The sequence below is a fragment of the Artemia sp. Qi Xiang Cuo genome, chromosome 16 (genome assembly GCF_049724085.1).
Source record: "Artemia sp. Qi Xiang Cuo chromosome 16, ASM4972408v1, whole genome shotgun sequence".
Classification (NCBI taxonomy): domain Eukaryota; kingdom Metazoa; phylum Arthropoda; class Branchiopoda; order Anostraca; family Artemiidae; genus Artemia; species Artemia sp. Qi Xiang Cuo.
Window position 1 is genome coordinate 1,968,692 of NC_142809.1, and position 17,275 is coordinate 1,985,966.

At 33.6% G+C, this 17,275-nt stretch overlaps 1 protein-coding gene across 1 annotated transcript in view; it reads left to right on the top strand.

The window, feature by feature from the left end:
• Rim (Rab3 interacting molecule) overlaps positions 1-17,275 on the top strand; it is a 555,972-nt gene that overhangs the window by 277,382 nt on the left and 261,315 nt on the right. The window contains exons 7-8 of the mRNA XM_089102610.1: positions 4,977-5,159; positions 16,500-16,612. Coding sequence (XP_088958736.1) covers positions 4,977-5,159; positions 16,500-16,612 — 296 coding nt within the window. The remainder of the gene's footprint in view (positions 1-4,976; positions 5,160-16,499; positions 16,613-17,275) is intronic.

A 17,275-nucleotide genomic window follows, 5' to 3' on the forward strand; every position in this document is an offset into this window, starting at 1 on the left:
GGCCGTTTAATTAGAATAGATAGCTCTTTTGAAAGCACTAAAAAAAAACTGTAGCTTAAAGAGCGAGGTATTGACTTGGAGGAGAACCCCCTCACATACGTTATAATTTCTGTTCGTTTTAAGTTCTAATATTCCTTCTTACATTTCAGTTGAAAAAACTTGGTTTTTTTTTATTTAATTTCTGATCGTTTTTTAAATAATGCTTGGAAATCCGGCGCCCCCTTCATAGAAATGTCCCTTACCCCAAAGAAACATCCTCCACGGAAATATTCTCCAGAGTAACTCCCTCCTCTAGCCCCCCTCCAGAAAAAATCCTTCCTGAAAATGGTTGTATACTTCCCAATAACCAATAAATAATGCTGGCAAGTCCGGCGCCCCCTTCATGGCGATTTCCCTTCCCCCATGAAAACTTCCTTCATGAACAGATCCTCCAACATACCCCCCGACCCCCCCTTCCCTCCCACTAGCAGAAAAAAAACCTCCTGAAAACTTCTGTATACTTCCGAATAACCAATACTATATGTTAACATTGGGTAAAGTTCATATCTTTTAGCCCTCCCTCTGGGTACTTCGGGGGATTAAGTCATCCCAAAAGACATATTTATCATATTTTTGACCATGCTGAACAAAATGGCTATCTCAAAATTTTGATCGGGTGACTTTGGTAAAAAAATAAGCGTGGGAGGGGGCCTAGTTGCCCTCCATTTTTTTTGGTCACTTAAAAAGGGCACTAGAACTTTTAATTTCCGTTCCAATGAGCCCTCCCACGATATTCTAGGACGACTGGGTCTATACTAACACCCCTGGGGAAAAAAAACAAAAAAAAACAAACAAACAAATAAACACGCATCCGTGATCTTTCTTCTGGCAAAAAATGCAAAAATCCACATTTTTGTAGATATGAGCTTGAAACCTCTACAGTAGGGTTCTCTGATACTCTGAATATGATGGTGTGATTTTCATTAAGGTTCTATAACTTTTAGGGGGCTCTTTCCCCCTTTTCTTGAAAATCAGCCAAATTTTCTCAGGCGCGTAACTTTTGATGGGTAGCTCTAAACTTGATGAAAGTTATATATTTGAAATCAGCATTGAAATCTGATTCTTTTGATATATCTATTGGCATCAAAAACCCGTTTTCTAGAGTTTCGGTTACCATTGAGCCGGGTCGCTCCTTACTTACAGTTCGTTACCACGAACTGTTTGATTAAAAGTATTGTAGATTCTGCGATGGCTTACTAAATTGGCTATTACATCTATAAAAGATAGATAGCGGAAGGGTGGTGTCTCAACAGAAATATCCTAGAGTAGATAAGCTTGTTAGTTGGAATGGTGCATCAGTCAGATTTATGAATAAAATAACCATGAAGTCAATGAAACGCAGACTTTTGTCTCAGAACACTGACTCTGAAAAAAATAACACAAGAGCAAGGCAGACTTTTGTCTAAAAGTAGCCTGTCTCCAAAATCAGTTGCTAACTGAAGTATATTGGGAACATAGCTCATCCTTTGACTTAGAAAGAAATTGCTAGTGCCAGAAAAATGTTGTTTTTACTCATGTCATTAGTGGAGGGATCTCTAGTTTCGGAATGTCTGAGATTGACAAATGGCATCAATTTTTGGAGGTGGAATAAAGAAGTAGACAAAATGAAGTATAGATACAGTGATGGATGTGACAGCAAAAACACCCTAGTACACCAAGAAGAGAGTAGAGACAATATTAAATGACCGAGCAAATAGATGAAAATCCACCTAATCAATAACTGGTCCCAGACTGTTCCCGTGAAGATATGTTCCTACTGCTAATTTGAGAGGATTGTGCATACTGCATTCAACTTCCTTGAACCATGGACTAGAGAATTTTGGGTTTAAACCGATAAGTCTGTGATTAATATGCCTAGATCAGCTACAAAAAAATAAATCCATAGTCATTGTAGGATCTTGCGTCAAGCTTAGTGCAAACATTTGATGTTGTAAAACTCGAATATAATGTTTAGACCAAGTCAGATTATGTATACCTGCAGTAAGAAACACCCCCACCTATTCCCGCACCAGGTATCCCCCCAACCTCATTGATACACTAAGAATGTATAAAAAGTAGCCCCTTCGAAGAGCTCAGATAGTTGGCTCAATAGTTAATAAAGGGTTAATCCTTGGATAGCTGAAACTCTTTTCTCTGCTCAAATAGCAAGAAGTTCCCTCTTAATTTCAAGAACCATTTTGAATCCTTCTTATAATCTTAATATTGTCTATTTATGCAGGAAGAACTTGTATTTAATTACAATTTTGTTTGTTAGAGTTTATACATGTTTTTCGATGTATCGAGTTCCTGATTGCATAAAAACGAAAATATATTCTATAATAAATAAAAATAAATAAAAAATAAATTAATTTGTTTTATCTCTATATGACCTCTAAATATTGGTATGGTATGGGTTTTCTGTTCTTAGAACAGATTAATTCACTTCCTGAAACGTCTAATATTAAAGAAAGGAAAAAATTGAAGTTTAATGTATTTTGCTAAACCAGGTGCAACAAAATGTGTTATTATGTAACTAAAACTTCAGTTAGTCTAATCACTAGGTTTTCTGTATATACTGAACAGTCTCTTGAAGGAATCAATAAATGGCTTTTCTGAAAACTCATGATAGAGAGATGACTCCTGTGATGTTCAGCATCGGACAAACGTATTCCTTATTGCTTACGCTTAAGTTTAACTTTTGCATAGCAAAGATTCGAGAATAAGTCAGCGAATGAATGCTTCAAGAATAATCAACCCCTAAGAAATGCACCCACCCCTAATAAAGTGGTTGGGATTGGGAGGGGGGGGTCAAAAGTATCAAAACTGAGGTTTTTTTAACAACTTGAAGTTCTTTAAGCAGTAGGGAGAGTCCTCTGACTTCTTTTAAATGGGGATGCCCTTCTCGCCATTACTTCTCAGCGAAGACAAACAAACGAATATGATTTTTTAGTTTAAAACCAAAATATTCCAGCAATAAGAAAAAATTTGTCACCGCATCAGCGCCCATATTACACCCGGGGTTGCCAACTTGCACACTTTTCGTATGCAATGCACTCTATTTTATCTCATTGCACTCTTTCCCCCCCACTGATCAGAATTATATAAATCATGCCAATTTTTAGCTCTTTCCACTCTTTTTTGCACTCTTTTATGAAATTAATTAGAAAAAATTTTTCTAAATTAAACCAAAAATGAGCAAAATTGAAACCCAAAACGAACAGAAATTATAATAAATAACCGAGTCAAACTCAAATCGAGCAGAAACTAACTTGAGTTGGGCTTAAAACCCCTGCGCCTTCCCAAGGCCAGAACATAATTTGCACATTACTGAAAAAATATAAATGTTTTTACTTTTATACCTTTAATAAATCAAATAATGTTAACATTTTGATTACTAAATATTAGTATGTGTATATTAAACTGACAACGCACATTTATTTATATTTTTTTCAGTAAAGTTTTTCACCAATTGTTTTTGCTGCTACGTTCGGCCAACCGTCTAGGGCTAAACGGAAAGCAGAGCGTCTTCGTCTGGGATGGGAGGACGTCATAAAGAAAGATCTAAAGGAAATGGGAACTTCGTGGGAGGGTGTAAAAACGGAAGCTTTGAGTAGATTGGGATGGAGGAGGAGCGTCCGTAGCTGTGTTGGCCTCAGGCGGTTTGGTGCTGCGGTGAGTTGTTAGTAGTAGTAGTATACTGTAATTGAGTTGACTACAGTGAAGTCAGTTGTGGTTCATGACTAGTTTCTTGGACCTCTAATATTCCTTTCAAAGCATATGGACAAAGTGGAGACAAAACTTTGTCTAAATGTTTGATCAAGTCAATTATATTTCATTTAAAGGTCCAAGCGACAAAAATTAACACATGCAAATTTCCAGCAGATCATTACCTTTCAGCTATAAAAATAACGATAATTATTATCTAACTCATTATTTAGACGTTCATTTAAGTAGGGGGCCCTCCTGACTTTATTTTAAATAAATTTTTTTTTTTTACTTTTCTTTATTAATAAACACGATTATAACACTTCACAATTTACAACTACTGCACTAATGAAAAAACCTAAGTTTTTACTGGCGTACAGTAAAACGGCGGGGCATTTAAAAAACACACGGACAAACAACAACTAAATAAACTAAAAAATGGGGAAAAAAACCAAACTCCTTCACATTATCAATTCCAAACTAACTTCTACCTCCCGACCTCCATACCCTAGGACCTCCCCCCCCCCTTCCTCCCTACCATTTGCATTCACCCTACCACCCCATCTACCTATTCCCCCCTACCACTCCCGTTCATCCGTTACTCCCTGCCACACCAACCACCCCTTCCTCTATAAAAAGTAAATAAATAATATTAATAAGAATAAATTAAATTCAAACATTTATTAACTATTTCTTAGTAAATATTCTTTTAAATATTCTTTTAATTTAAAATTTAAAGTTAATATGTTTAATGATCGCACATCACAGGATAACTTATAATTATTCTAAAATAACATAAGTGTGGTCAGAACATTGAGAGGGGCTGCGCACGCAGCCGCAGCAGCTTGCACGGAAATTGTTCGACTTGCTATATTTATGAGCAAAAATACCTCGTTTTTGGCCTTGATTTGTATTATTTTTAGACGTCAGCAGTTGGCAACCCTGATTACAACCTTAGTCCTTATATATTCCTTGAAATGAAAAAAAAGTCAGGGGTTAAATCCTGCTCCATTTGTCATAATCCTGAAAGGCCTTTTACAAGCATTCAGAAAACGTGGACCTAAAACACGTCATCTTGTTTTTTATAATATCTTAAAACATCCCCTCCAGGGTTCTCAGACATGTTGAATTTGACGAAATAATTCTAACAAAGAAAACTACTTTTTTGGAGGGGGGTGGATGTTTCCAACTTTTCCTAAAATTAGCATATACTTATTGACGGACGGTTTTTATACTTAATAATTTATTTTCAGGTGACGAGGTTCTGGACTGGAATGGGAGGTCGTTGCAGAATAAAACATTTGAGGAAGTATATGACATACTGGCTGAGACTCGGCATGAACCACAAGTTGAACTCGTTGTCTCTAGAATGTTAAGCGATATTGGTCGTCAAAGTGGACCCATGAAATACGTTAGACCAAATAATATTAGTAGAGGTATTTATACTTATCAGTTACCTAGCGTTAATATGACTTTCAAACTGAAGTAATTGACGTTGACCAATAGATAATGGTTAAAAAATTTGATGAGGCAAATAAAAGAAGAGAAATGAGAAATATATTAACAGATGTTCTCGATCTAATTAGTGCTAATACGATAATAATTAAAAAAGAGCTTTTGTTTTTTTACCTCGAGTTTGGAGTTTTTGATCCGTTAAATGGTTTCCATTATTGCTATTACTAGATCGAAATATAGCATTGATCTCAAATATAAGTTTTTTAGTTACCCAGCATTAAAAAATTTTACAGTTTAAATTGAATTTTTGTTTGCAGAAATTTTGTATGCAAAACAGTTGAAAATTGATAATCAAAGCCAAAGATCAAATTTCAGTCAAGATTAAAGACAAATAGCAATTAAGAAAGAAATCATATATGAGAAAGCAAAAACAGAATCGTAGGTTTAAAAACTACAAGTAAGCACAAACAACACAAAAAGAAGAAGAAACACAAAATCCTGTATTAACACTTGGTATCAAATCTGATACACAACTAATTGAAACAGAGGAAAGTGACAGCACGTGTATGCTGTCAGGCCCAGATCGAATAGGTGAGGGGCCCAAATGGATTTTTTTGTGCAGCCCTCTCTATATATAAAAATATTTCAATAAAGTTTAACTGCACAGTAGTGTACGCACATCAAATCGTTCACGTACAAGTGCAAAATCTCTCTAATAGAGAACTATCCCGATTAAATCGAATAAATTAGACATGAAATTTTACGGGTGTCAGTTTTCTATATTATGAAATGTATATCATATAATAATAAACACGTTAATAAATCTCATTCAGCAATTAAAGCTTAGAATAGATATATTTTGATTATTTGAATAATTCCTAATTTATCCCTTAACGTCAAAAACAATTTGCTTTAAATTTCACAATCTTTTCTTTGTTCATTTTGATGGTAACGTGGGGTCTTTTCAAATGCAGAGCACGATTGGGCCCCATTGCTCCAACGCCCTTTATATGCTCCTGTATGCTGTAACAACCACCTGACTAAGATTTCTAGTTTTTTCTGAGTCTATTTGTTTGATTCAACATGGTTTCTAAGAAAAATACCCTCTATATGACGGTCAACTGGTTTTCTAGTTTTGTAGAGTTAATTCTTATTTTGGGAGTAAATTGATAAAATTTGGAGTAAATTGATAAAATCATATATAAAAATTTAGTTCAAGGAATTAATCGTTGTCATAAATTTTAAAGCATTAACTCAGACAATAAAATAATGTTGCTACAAAGTGTTTTTTAATAGATTTGAAAACTTGACTATTCTAGAATCATCATTTCCTATTTCCTATGCCGAATTATGCTCTGGAAACATGAATTTGCTATATCTATGAATTTTCTTTTCATAATAGTTTTCCACCATTATGATGTTAGTAATTACAATACTAAGAATTGAAAGCACAAGTCAGTCTCCTTGTTTTCCAAGCACTATCCCTTCAAACCAGGCCTTCTTAAACCATGGGTCACAACTCCAAATGGGGTCGCGTAACGAAACTCCGGGATCGCGAGAGATTTTGATGTCACATATTTAAATACACGATTGTATAACATCTTGATCTGTATTTGTCCAGAGTTAAACTCACACACCTGCATACAAGCAAAGGTCGGAGTTTGCGCACACACCTGCAGCGAGACAATGATTTAACAACGCTGACTATAATGTGACCTAGTGCAGCATTGACTATTCTTTCCAGTGATATTCTTTCAAGTGATTTCTCCAATGATATTCTGATGTTCTTTCCAGTGTTGCCACATTGGCTTTGTTTTTACCGTCAGTATGGCTTACTTTGATAGTGACTGGTGGAAAAAGTTTAGAATATACCTGTCAGCTTAATCTTAGCTTATTTTATTGTGATCTGGCTTATTTAGGGCATGACCTGCTTTTTCGGGAAGAAATTATTTTCTCCAACAATCCATACATCATTTGAATCCAATAGTTTTCACGTCATATAACGAAGCTGTAATCTTTGTGCATGGAAAGGCTAGAGAGGACGAAATAAATTCAATTCAATTCAATTTATTAAATACTACAATAAATACATAAATACACTTAAGCGCTAGAGGTCCCAAGAAGCATAGCTTGTAGAGGACCTCGTATCAATCACAAAATCCACACAAAACCAATCAGGGAAGGAAAAAAAATACAACTATATATCAAAAATATAAACAGAATGCAAGAAAAATCAACAAAAAACAAACAACTACTACACAATAACCTTTGACTTAATTTTATCCGAACTGAAAATGTCCTGTAATTTATCAAAAATCCAAACCATTAATTATTAAACAACGGGGTTCGAATCTCATTCAACATAATAAGAGAGGAGAAAAGAAAAAAAACTATATAAAGTAAAGCGGAATAAATAGATAAAGCAAAATGAATAAAGAAATAAAGAGAAAAAAAGGAAATTACTTCAAGCCTTAGAGAATATTTTTCTGCAAAGGGAAGAAGAGTTTTTGATAAGAAAAAGTTCACTGGGAATATAGTTCCAAAGAGCAATTGCTCTATAAATTGGTGACCACTGAGCTGCTGAGGATACCCTTTTAGGCAGCCGAAATTAGTGAACAGAGCTCCGAAGCAAAGTCTGGCACTTACATGTTGATGCTAGATCAAAGTAGGATAAGATGTTTGGAGGAAGCGAGAAATTGAAGGCTCGATGAGCTAGTTTTAGGTTCTGCTTCTTGATAACCACATCTAAGGCATCTAGACCTGTATCACTGTAAAGATCAGCTGTAGGATAGAGTCAGGGAAGGTGAAAAGTTGCCGTCACTGCTCTATTCTGTGCTGTCCAGAGTTGCCGAAGGGAAGAATAGTTAGTATTGCCCCATACAGTGCAGCAATAAGAAAGATAAGGAAGGACAAATGCATAGTAAAGAGAAAGCATTACATCGGGAGGAAGAAACTGATTGGCACGATGAAGCATAGACACTTGACGAGAAATTATAGATTTTTTATATGAAATATGAGTTTTGAAAGAAAGAAAACAATCAACGTGCACACAAAGAAGTTTAACACAAGAGTATTGGGGAATTATTTCAGTACCATAAAAAACAAAGTTTTTTGGGGAAGGTTCAGACATGTGGTATGGGGTTCGAAAATGAATAATGATACTCTTAGAGCTATTGAACAGCATCTCGTTCTGCTCACACCAATCACGCACATGGTTGAGCAGAAGTTGAGCCTTAGCAACAGCAGAGGGCAGATCCTTAGAAACCAAATAAAAATTACTATCGTCTGCAAACAAAACAGTGTGGGTATCAAGGTTGGGAGAAGGAGGAAGGTCATTAATATAAATAAGAAAGAGGAGTGGTCCCAAAGCTAGATCAGAACATTTCCCATCATAACACACAAACTGAGATCTAATAGACAGGTAAGATTTAAACCATTCAAAGGCAATTCCCCGAACTCCAAGTAGAGACAGTTTTCCCAGTAAGACAAAGTGATCTACCATGTTGAAAGCTGCATGTGCTCTAGTTACATTTCTAAAAGTCAAGAAACAGTCCTAGAACACAACGACCCTTGTCTATGTTAACACGCACGAATTCTGTAACGTCAACTAGAGCACATCCAGTAGAGAGTTTAGGTTGGAAGCCATACTGGTGATCAGACAGAACAGAACCGCTTCCAATTGAAGCACCAGTAGACAGGAATGAAAAAGGCCTCTCATGCACAGCTTTTTCAAGTAATTTCAAGAAAATTTGGAGAAGTGATATAGGTGTATAATTTGACACTAAGCTGGGGTCACCCTTCTTAAAAAGAGGTACTTTTGCAATTTTAAACGAATCAGGGTACACACCTTTTGAAATAGAAAGATTAAAAATATGGGTAAGAGATTCAACAACATACGAAGAAACAGACTTAAGAACATGGTTTGTTAGTCCAAGCGCATCAGGTGTGTTACTGCTTCTTAAAGAAGAAATAAAATCACAGATGTCTATGCTTTTACAAGGAGTTAGAAAAATACTTCTCTCAGCTGGTGAAGATTTACCTAGTATAGGAAAGGAGGGGGTCTTAACAGTTGGTAGGGTGGTAAAGTAAGAGTTGAAGGCACTAGGTACAGCTGCTTTTTCAATAGTTGAACTCTTTGCATTCTTGAAGGCAGTAGGCTGTTTCTTTGATTGTTTCCTACGAGATAAAGCTTCATTAACTACACTCCAAACTTTCTGTAAATTACCTTTGCATTCCTGAATTTTCAACAAAAAATAATTATTCTTAGCTAGTCTAATTGTTGATGTTAATACATTATTATAATGTTTATACTTTGATAAATCATCAGGATCAAGGGTTTTGCAAGCCAGCTTAAAAAGCTCTGACTTCTGAATTGTTGATCTCACAAGACTAGGAGACATCCAAGGCATCTTGGGTATATATTTACTTGAAGATTTTACAAGGGGAAAATTTTTTTCAATTAGTGTTGTCAGCTGACTTATTAATGAGGCTGAAGCCCTATTAACATAATCAGAATTCATTACTGAACACCAATCACTTGCACTAAGATCAGACATAAGGTTATGAACATTGCTCTGACTATAAATTCTTGAATAAGACTCACCTCTGGTATCCTCTTGGCTCAGCATTTTTAATTTGGGAACCGAACAATAAATCGGAAAATGGTCAGAGAGATCAGAGAAAATAATACCAGAGGAAAATTTAATATCATTTTTAGAAGACAGAAAAATGTTGTCAATCAGAGTCTCAGAAGATCTGACTTGATCAACACGAGTAGGAAAGAAAATGCAAGGAAGAAGGCCAGATGAAGAAATAGATTAAAAAAACGGCCAGACTCATTATCACACCCGATTTTCAATAAAGTGCAGTTAACGTCTCCAAGCATAAAAACATTTCTTGAAGCAAGCTTATCAACTGAGTACATTTCATCAATTAATTCAGAAAGTTTCGCAATTGGGAAAGGTGGAGGCTTATAAAATAAACAAATAGTGTCACAACTTACTGTATCACATGACAGGTCAACAATCAAAGCATACACACTTCTATTATTTATGACTGGATCAAAATCTGCTCAAGATCTGAATGTATCACAACATTAAGAATATTTCTGACAAAAAGGAATATACCACCAGAGCACTTAGTTAGAGATCTATTTGAGTGGTGTGCAGTAAAACCTGATATGTCATAGTCAGAAATATCATCACTTGAAAACAGCCAGGTCTCTGTGAGACTTAATACATCATAAGAGCAATTAACACCACCAATATATTGCAGAACATTATCCCATTTGTACCTTAAACCTTGCACATTCAAAGTAAACACATTAAAGTTTTTAACAGAAGAAATTGAGGGCAGCACTTTTTCACAGTAATTTTGATAAGAATGGTAACAGCAATCAGACTGATGAAGAGATTTTAACAGAGGATCATTTTCACTATCATCACTAGAAACAAAAGGTGAATCAAAACACACTGAATCTAGAAGAGAAAGTTTAGTTAGGAAACAAAAAGAATATCATCCATTTTCATTATCCAATATTAGGAAAAGAGGTAAAATAGATAAAGCTAAATTAGCGTGGACAGGAAAAATACAGCATGGAAAATAATTTAAAAAAACAAACTGCATGTAATCATTTTGACGGCAAGGGAAAAAGAACAAGTCAAAGCGAAAAAAAGAAAATATGGCAAAAAAATAACTAAGTAGATGAAATTTTGTTGCAAAAAGAAGCGTTCTGCTAAGCAGCACTAGTCATTCTGAAATAATGTTGTCAACATATTTTTGCAAAACAGGAAGGGCATTAATGTCACCAATGGATGATATTTTGAATACCTTACTTCTACTTTTAACAAAAATATCACCATTCACAGCCCATGCATTATTCCTGCTACAATGAGCTTTAGCTTGTGAAAGTAAGCCAAGTCTATGTTTAGTCAGAGGGTCATTAATGACCACACCAGATCCTTTCAGGTCCTTGTAATTTCTGAGAAGCAAGAAACGTGCTCTCAGGTTGCAGAACTGAATAATAACTGGTCGATTTTTATTAACAACTCGTTTTCCAATACGTTTCACAAACACAATGACACTGTTCAAAAGACTAATGCTAGGAAACTTATCTTGGTAAAGTGACAAAAACTTAGGCTCAGGGTTGTGAAATGTAGTATCCTCAGGTAATCCCAATGCAATGAGTTAATTTTTTAATTCTTACTGCTTGATTTGATCAGTTGGAGCAGTAACATGATCAGCAAACTTTTTTTTCAATGTCTACAATTTTACCAGAAAAATCCATTTCTTGAAGCTGTTTACTGACCATCTGTTTAATGTCTTCCTGGATGGAGCCTGACATCAGGTCCTTTACTACCAAATTAAGGTCAACTTTGTCACCTTTCATAGGCAGACCAAGGGATTGAACTTGTGACTGAATACTCTTTGTAACAGTAGTAAGCAAGGATTTAAAGACATTTTCTTCTATGGACTTTGCTATCTTCTTCAAATTGGTAATATCTGTCTGAATCTCAGTCCTAGAAATGGCAGGATTACTTGGGCTATTAGACCTAGAATTAGCAGCAGCAGCTTGGCTCCCGGTAGTCATTCTAAAGAGGTAATATGAGAAAAGCACAGCAGAATACAGAAACCAAGCAAAATGGAGGAATCAAGCAGATGCTGAGTAGCAGCAGGATTGTTGGAAATTAGTAGAAAATTGCAAAGAAGCTTACCCTTAAATTCCCCTCTTTACAATCGGGGTATCGTTGGATATACTTGTCAGTTGTAATAGGGACAACTGATGAACCCACTGGTACCAATAGTTGTTGTTTCTTGTTAAAAACCAATGAGATAAAGTTCAGCACATATATTTCGAATTTTGAATTTCACCCCTTCACAAAGACCTTTTTTTGTCAATTCTTCCAATATTTCAAGGGTTATATTCTCGGTGATTGTGTTGGGTGCCGTAAAGTTTGTTTTTCAATGATATGGCCTGATTTTTGGCTCACCTTCTGGCAACACTGGCTCTTCTAGTGTTGTCAACTGTCAGTGTTTCACCGTAACTATATATATATATATATACTTTTTTTAGTTATTCGGTAATTAATTAATCAATTATTAAACGAAATATTTTAGTTTTATATATTTGATTTTAGGATCAAAATAATTTTTGGCCATGGATAAATGGCTAAACTTAAATAGCAATGGCAATGGTCCAGGAGACAATGCTACAAAGTCTCCTTGGACAAGACAAAGTTCTGTAAAACAGGAATCTAATGTCCGAAAAAGAAAATAACGAAAAGAATATTTTGAAAGACTTTATAAATCTTTAAATAAATAAAAAAAAATCCTGTGAAAAATTTATGACCATTAAACAATATATACTAACGGCGTATGGATTTTCATATTGTTTTGCTAAAAATAAAAAGCCATTCACCATTGGAAAAGATCTTATACTACCTTTGCTATTAAAATCGTAGAAATAATACATGTAAGTAAATATGGTGATCACCTTGAAAATATTCCCTTTTCAAATGAAGCTGTCTCAAGTAGAATCTTTTGTCAAACAGTTCGTGGTAACGAACTGTAAGTAAGGAGCGACCCGGCTCAATGGTAAACGAAACTCTAAAAAACGGAATTTTGGTACCAATAGATACATCAAAAGAATCAAATTTTAATTCTGATTTTGAATATATAAGTTTCATCAAGTTTAATCTTACCCTTCAAAAGTTACGCGCCTGAGAAAATTTGGCTTATTTTCGAAAAAATGGAGAAAGACCCCCTAAAAGCTATAGAACCTTGATGAAATTCACATCATCATATTCAGCGTATCAGAGAACCCTACTGTAGAGGCCTCAAGCTCCTATCTACAAAAATGTGGAATTTTGCATTTTTTGCCAGAAGAAAGATCACAGGTGCGTGCTTATTTGTTTGTTTGTTTGTTGTTTTTTTTTTCTTTTTCCCCAGGGGTAATCGTACTGACCAAGTCGTCCTAGAATATCGTAAGAGGGCTCATTGGAACTGAAATTAAAAGTTATAGGGCCCTTTTTAAGTGACCAAAAAATATAGAGGGCAACTAGGCCCCCTCCCACGCTCATTTTTTTCTCAAAGTCACCCAATTAAAATTTTGAGATAACCATTTTGTTCAGCATTGTCGAAAATCTAATAAATATGTCTTTTAGGATGACTTAATCCCCCACAGTTCCCAGAGGAAGGGCTGCAAGTTATGAACTTTGCCCATTGCTTACATATTGTATTGGTTATTGGGAAGTATACAGACATTTTCAGGAAGAGTTTTTTCTGGTGGGGGGGGGTTGGAGGAGGGGGTTGGAGGAGGGGGTTACTCGGGAGAATCTTTCCGTGTAGGGCGTTTCTTTGGGGTAAGGGACATTTCTATGAAGGGGGCGCCGGATTTCCAAGCATTATTTAAAAACGATCAGAAATTAAATAAAAAAAAAAAAGTTTTTTCAACTGAAAGTATCAAGCAACATTAGAACTTAAAAACGAACAGAAATTATTACGTATATGAGTGGGTTCTCCCCCAAGTCAATACCTCGCTCTTTACGCTACAGTTTTTTTTAGTACTTTCAAAAGAGCTATCTATTCTAATTAAAAGGCCTTTGTGATTCAGAGGTTTGTGAATTAAAATTTTTTTTTAACTTTTAACGTAAAGAGCGTGGTATTGAATAAGGGTATAATCCCATCATATACGTAATAAAATATACGTAATAAAAAAAAACAATAAAAAAAAAAACAAGCGAGACGGCTAAACAGTAATCGAAACTTTTGAAAACGGAACTTAGTCTTAAATAAATGTATCAAAAGAATGAACTAATACTTCCGATTTTAAATATAGGAATTTTTTTACGTTTAGTGTTACTTATCAAAAGGTATAAACCCGAGAAACTTTACAGGACTTTTTTAGGAGGAGGGAGAAACCCCCTACGAGAATGAATTTTAATAAAAATCACATAATCAGATTCAGAATATCAGAAAACTTTACAACTCGTACATAGGTTTCAAGCTCATTTCTGCAAAAATCTGCAACTTTGTATTTTTTGCCAGGAGAAAAATATACGAATATAGAAGTTTGTTACGTAAGTTAATTTTTATATTACGTCAGAACCAAATTTAGAGACAACAGTTTATCAAAAGAAAATTGAAGTTTTTATGAAAATTTTTCTTACTTATTCAATGACGGTGAGCCAAAATAAAAGCTGCATTAACTAAAAAACGCTCAGAGATTAAATAAAAAAAAAAAGTTTTTTAAACTGAACGTAAGGAGCGACATTAAAACTTAAAACGAACAGAAAATATTCCGTAAATGAAAGGGGCTGTCCCCTTCTCAACGCCTCGATCTTTACGCTAAAGTTTGACTCTTTCTTACAACTCTATTTTTTAAATCAATAAAAAACTTTAGCGTAAAGAGCGAGGCGTTGAGGAGGGGACAGCCCCTTTCATATACGGAATAATTTCTGTTCGTTTTAAGTTTTAATGTTGCTCCTTACTTTCAGTTTAAAAAACTTGCTTTTTTTATTTAATATTAACAAGGACCAAATAGTGCAAGTTATTACAAGAATTAAAGAAAGTCCAAAATTTTCAATTTAGTTGAACAGAACAACTGATATTACTAAATACACTTAGTTGTTAGTATATGTCAGGTATGTTTATAAAGTAAGTGTGGAAGAAGAATTGTTATTATGTTGTCCTAGGGTATCCAGAAATATACTTCAAGATGCGTTTAAGATTATAATTTTTTTAAGAGCCATGCCCTTGAAAGTCGCTTATTTTATTTGTCAGAGATCTTTTGCGAAATTAAACGATGTTAACTTATCTCTTGAAGAAAAGAAATTACGATATACTTACTAATTTTATAATTTTTTATGATAAAATTGAAAGTTTTATTTAAAAAATCAACCTTTGGAAATTAGGATAGAAAATTCATTTGAAATGTTTTGCAGTGTCAATAATCTTATAATCGAGAGAAATCATTGTAAAACTTTTATTGCATATATTATTGTAGATCAGTTGAAAGGGCTAGAAACACAATTCTGTACATATTTAATATTAATTATTTATTTAAAAAAGAGTAGCTTGGATCCAAAAGCCGTTTCGGATTGGTGTAAGTGAGATTGATCACCTGCCTCTTGAAGCTCAAGAGGAATTCACTGAGCTTTCGAGTGACTCAAACTTAAAACTGTAATTTCCCAAAAGCCCTTGACTGAATTCCGCATCAGAACTAGAATTGAATTTCCCACAATTGTCAATATGGCGTTAAATGATCTTCTGTCGTTCAATATAACATATTTATGTTAAGTTACTTTCTTAGCTTTAACATATATTAAATCTCAACATCGTTTATCACTAAGAAAGTTTGAAGAGGTCTTTCGTCCAGCAGTCTCTAACATTCCACAAAGATTTAATTTGTTATGCAAAAAAAAGGCACATCCATATCAATAAATTTTTCCCTTTAATTTTAAATTAATAATTGCCACTCAACGGCCGCGTTCGAATATATTTGAGCGAACTAAGATGGTCAGAATTTCCTTTTATTTATTTTATTGCAAAAAAAAAAAAAATTTAATTTTGATGAAAAATAGGACATATAATTTTTTTAACTATAATAAAAACAATTTTACAACTTTTTCTGCAGTTTTTAATGTTAGTTTTTTGTATGTTTCTAAACGAATTCTAAAATTAAAAATTTTCATATATATATATATATATATATATATATATATATATATATATATATATATATATATATATATATATATATGAAAATTTTTACTTTTAGAATTCGTTTAGAAACATACAAAAACCTAACATTAAACATTAACACATTAAAACCTAACATTAAATATATATATATATATATATATATATATATATATATATATATATATATATATATATATATATATATATATATATATATATATATATATATATATATATATATATATATATATATATATATATATATATATATATATATATATATATATATATATATATATATATATATATATATATATATATATATATATATATATATATATATATATCAAGATTTTGACTGTACTTCCCTAAATCTTTTAAATCTCCAAAAGATCCGAATAAAAAGACAAGGAAATAAAACCTAAATTTTAGATGAAATAAAAACATAGAAAAAGGAGAAATATCACATAACACTTGGGTCATGTTTAAAATAAGATTGCCATTTCCAAAATTTTAAATACATTTGTCTTTTAATGCCTCGTTAAACTAGGCGATTCATAAAGTTTTATAACTGATTCGAAATTAAAAAGCAATCTGTAATTGTTGATACCTTATTCTAGAACTTCCAAATTCAAGAGGAAGAGACCGTCCAGCAGTAACAGTCACCTCCCCGACTTCTCCTGATCAGTATCATCCAAGGGCTTCTTCACCTAGCCACTGTGGACGTATACAGGTTAGTACAAATTTTGTACTACAAATTTTCAATAAGATTTTTTTTTTTAGAACAAAGGCACCCTGAAGATATCGTATCAATGTTATCTATTTCAATTTATTTAGGGGTTGCTAGAACACCTCAATGAACATTAAAGGAATGACTAACTCATTTCCTTTCTCCTCCAGAATTGCTATATGGATCTTCCTTAGGATGGGGGTATTGTTTGTATTTTGATGTCTTTGGCACTTAAAAATTTATTAAGGAACAATAAGAATGACATACAGCGAGAGAGAGGACTATTAATGACACAAAGATTAATTTTTTGAAAAAAGGATTATGCGCCTTTCGGTTCAGGGCATAACCGTCTGATATTATGAAAAATCACAGGCATCTATAATATTTAAATGAAAATCAGAATAGAAAAGAAGGGGTACACGGACTGAGTAGAAAACTAAGAACATCTATATCTACTCAAAGAGACATCAAATAGGTCTCTTTTTGTAGAAAAAATGAGCTTATCATTTTAAACAACAAGGATGAGTTTTAAAAATCATTAAAAAAAAAAAAAAGTTTTTTTTTAACTGAAAGTAAGGAGCGTCATTAAAACTTAAAACAAACAGAAATTATTACGTATATGAAAGAGTCTGTCCCCTTCTCAACGCCTCGCTCTTTACGCTAAAG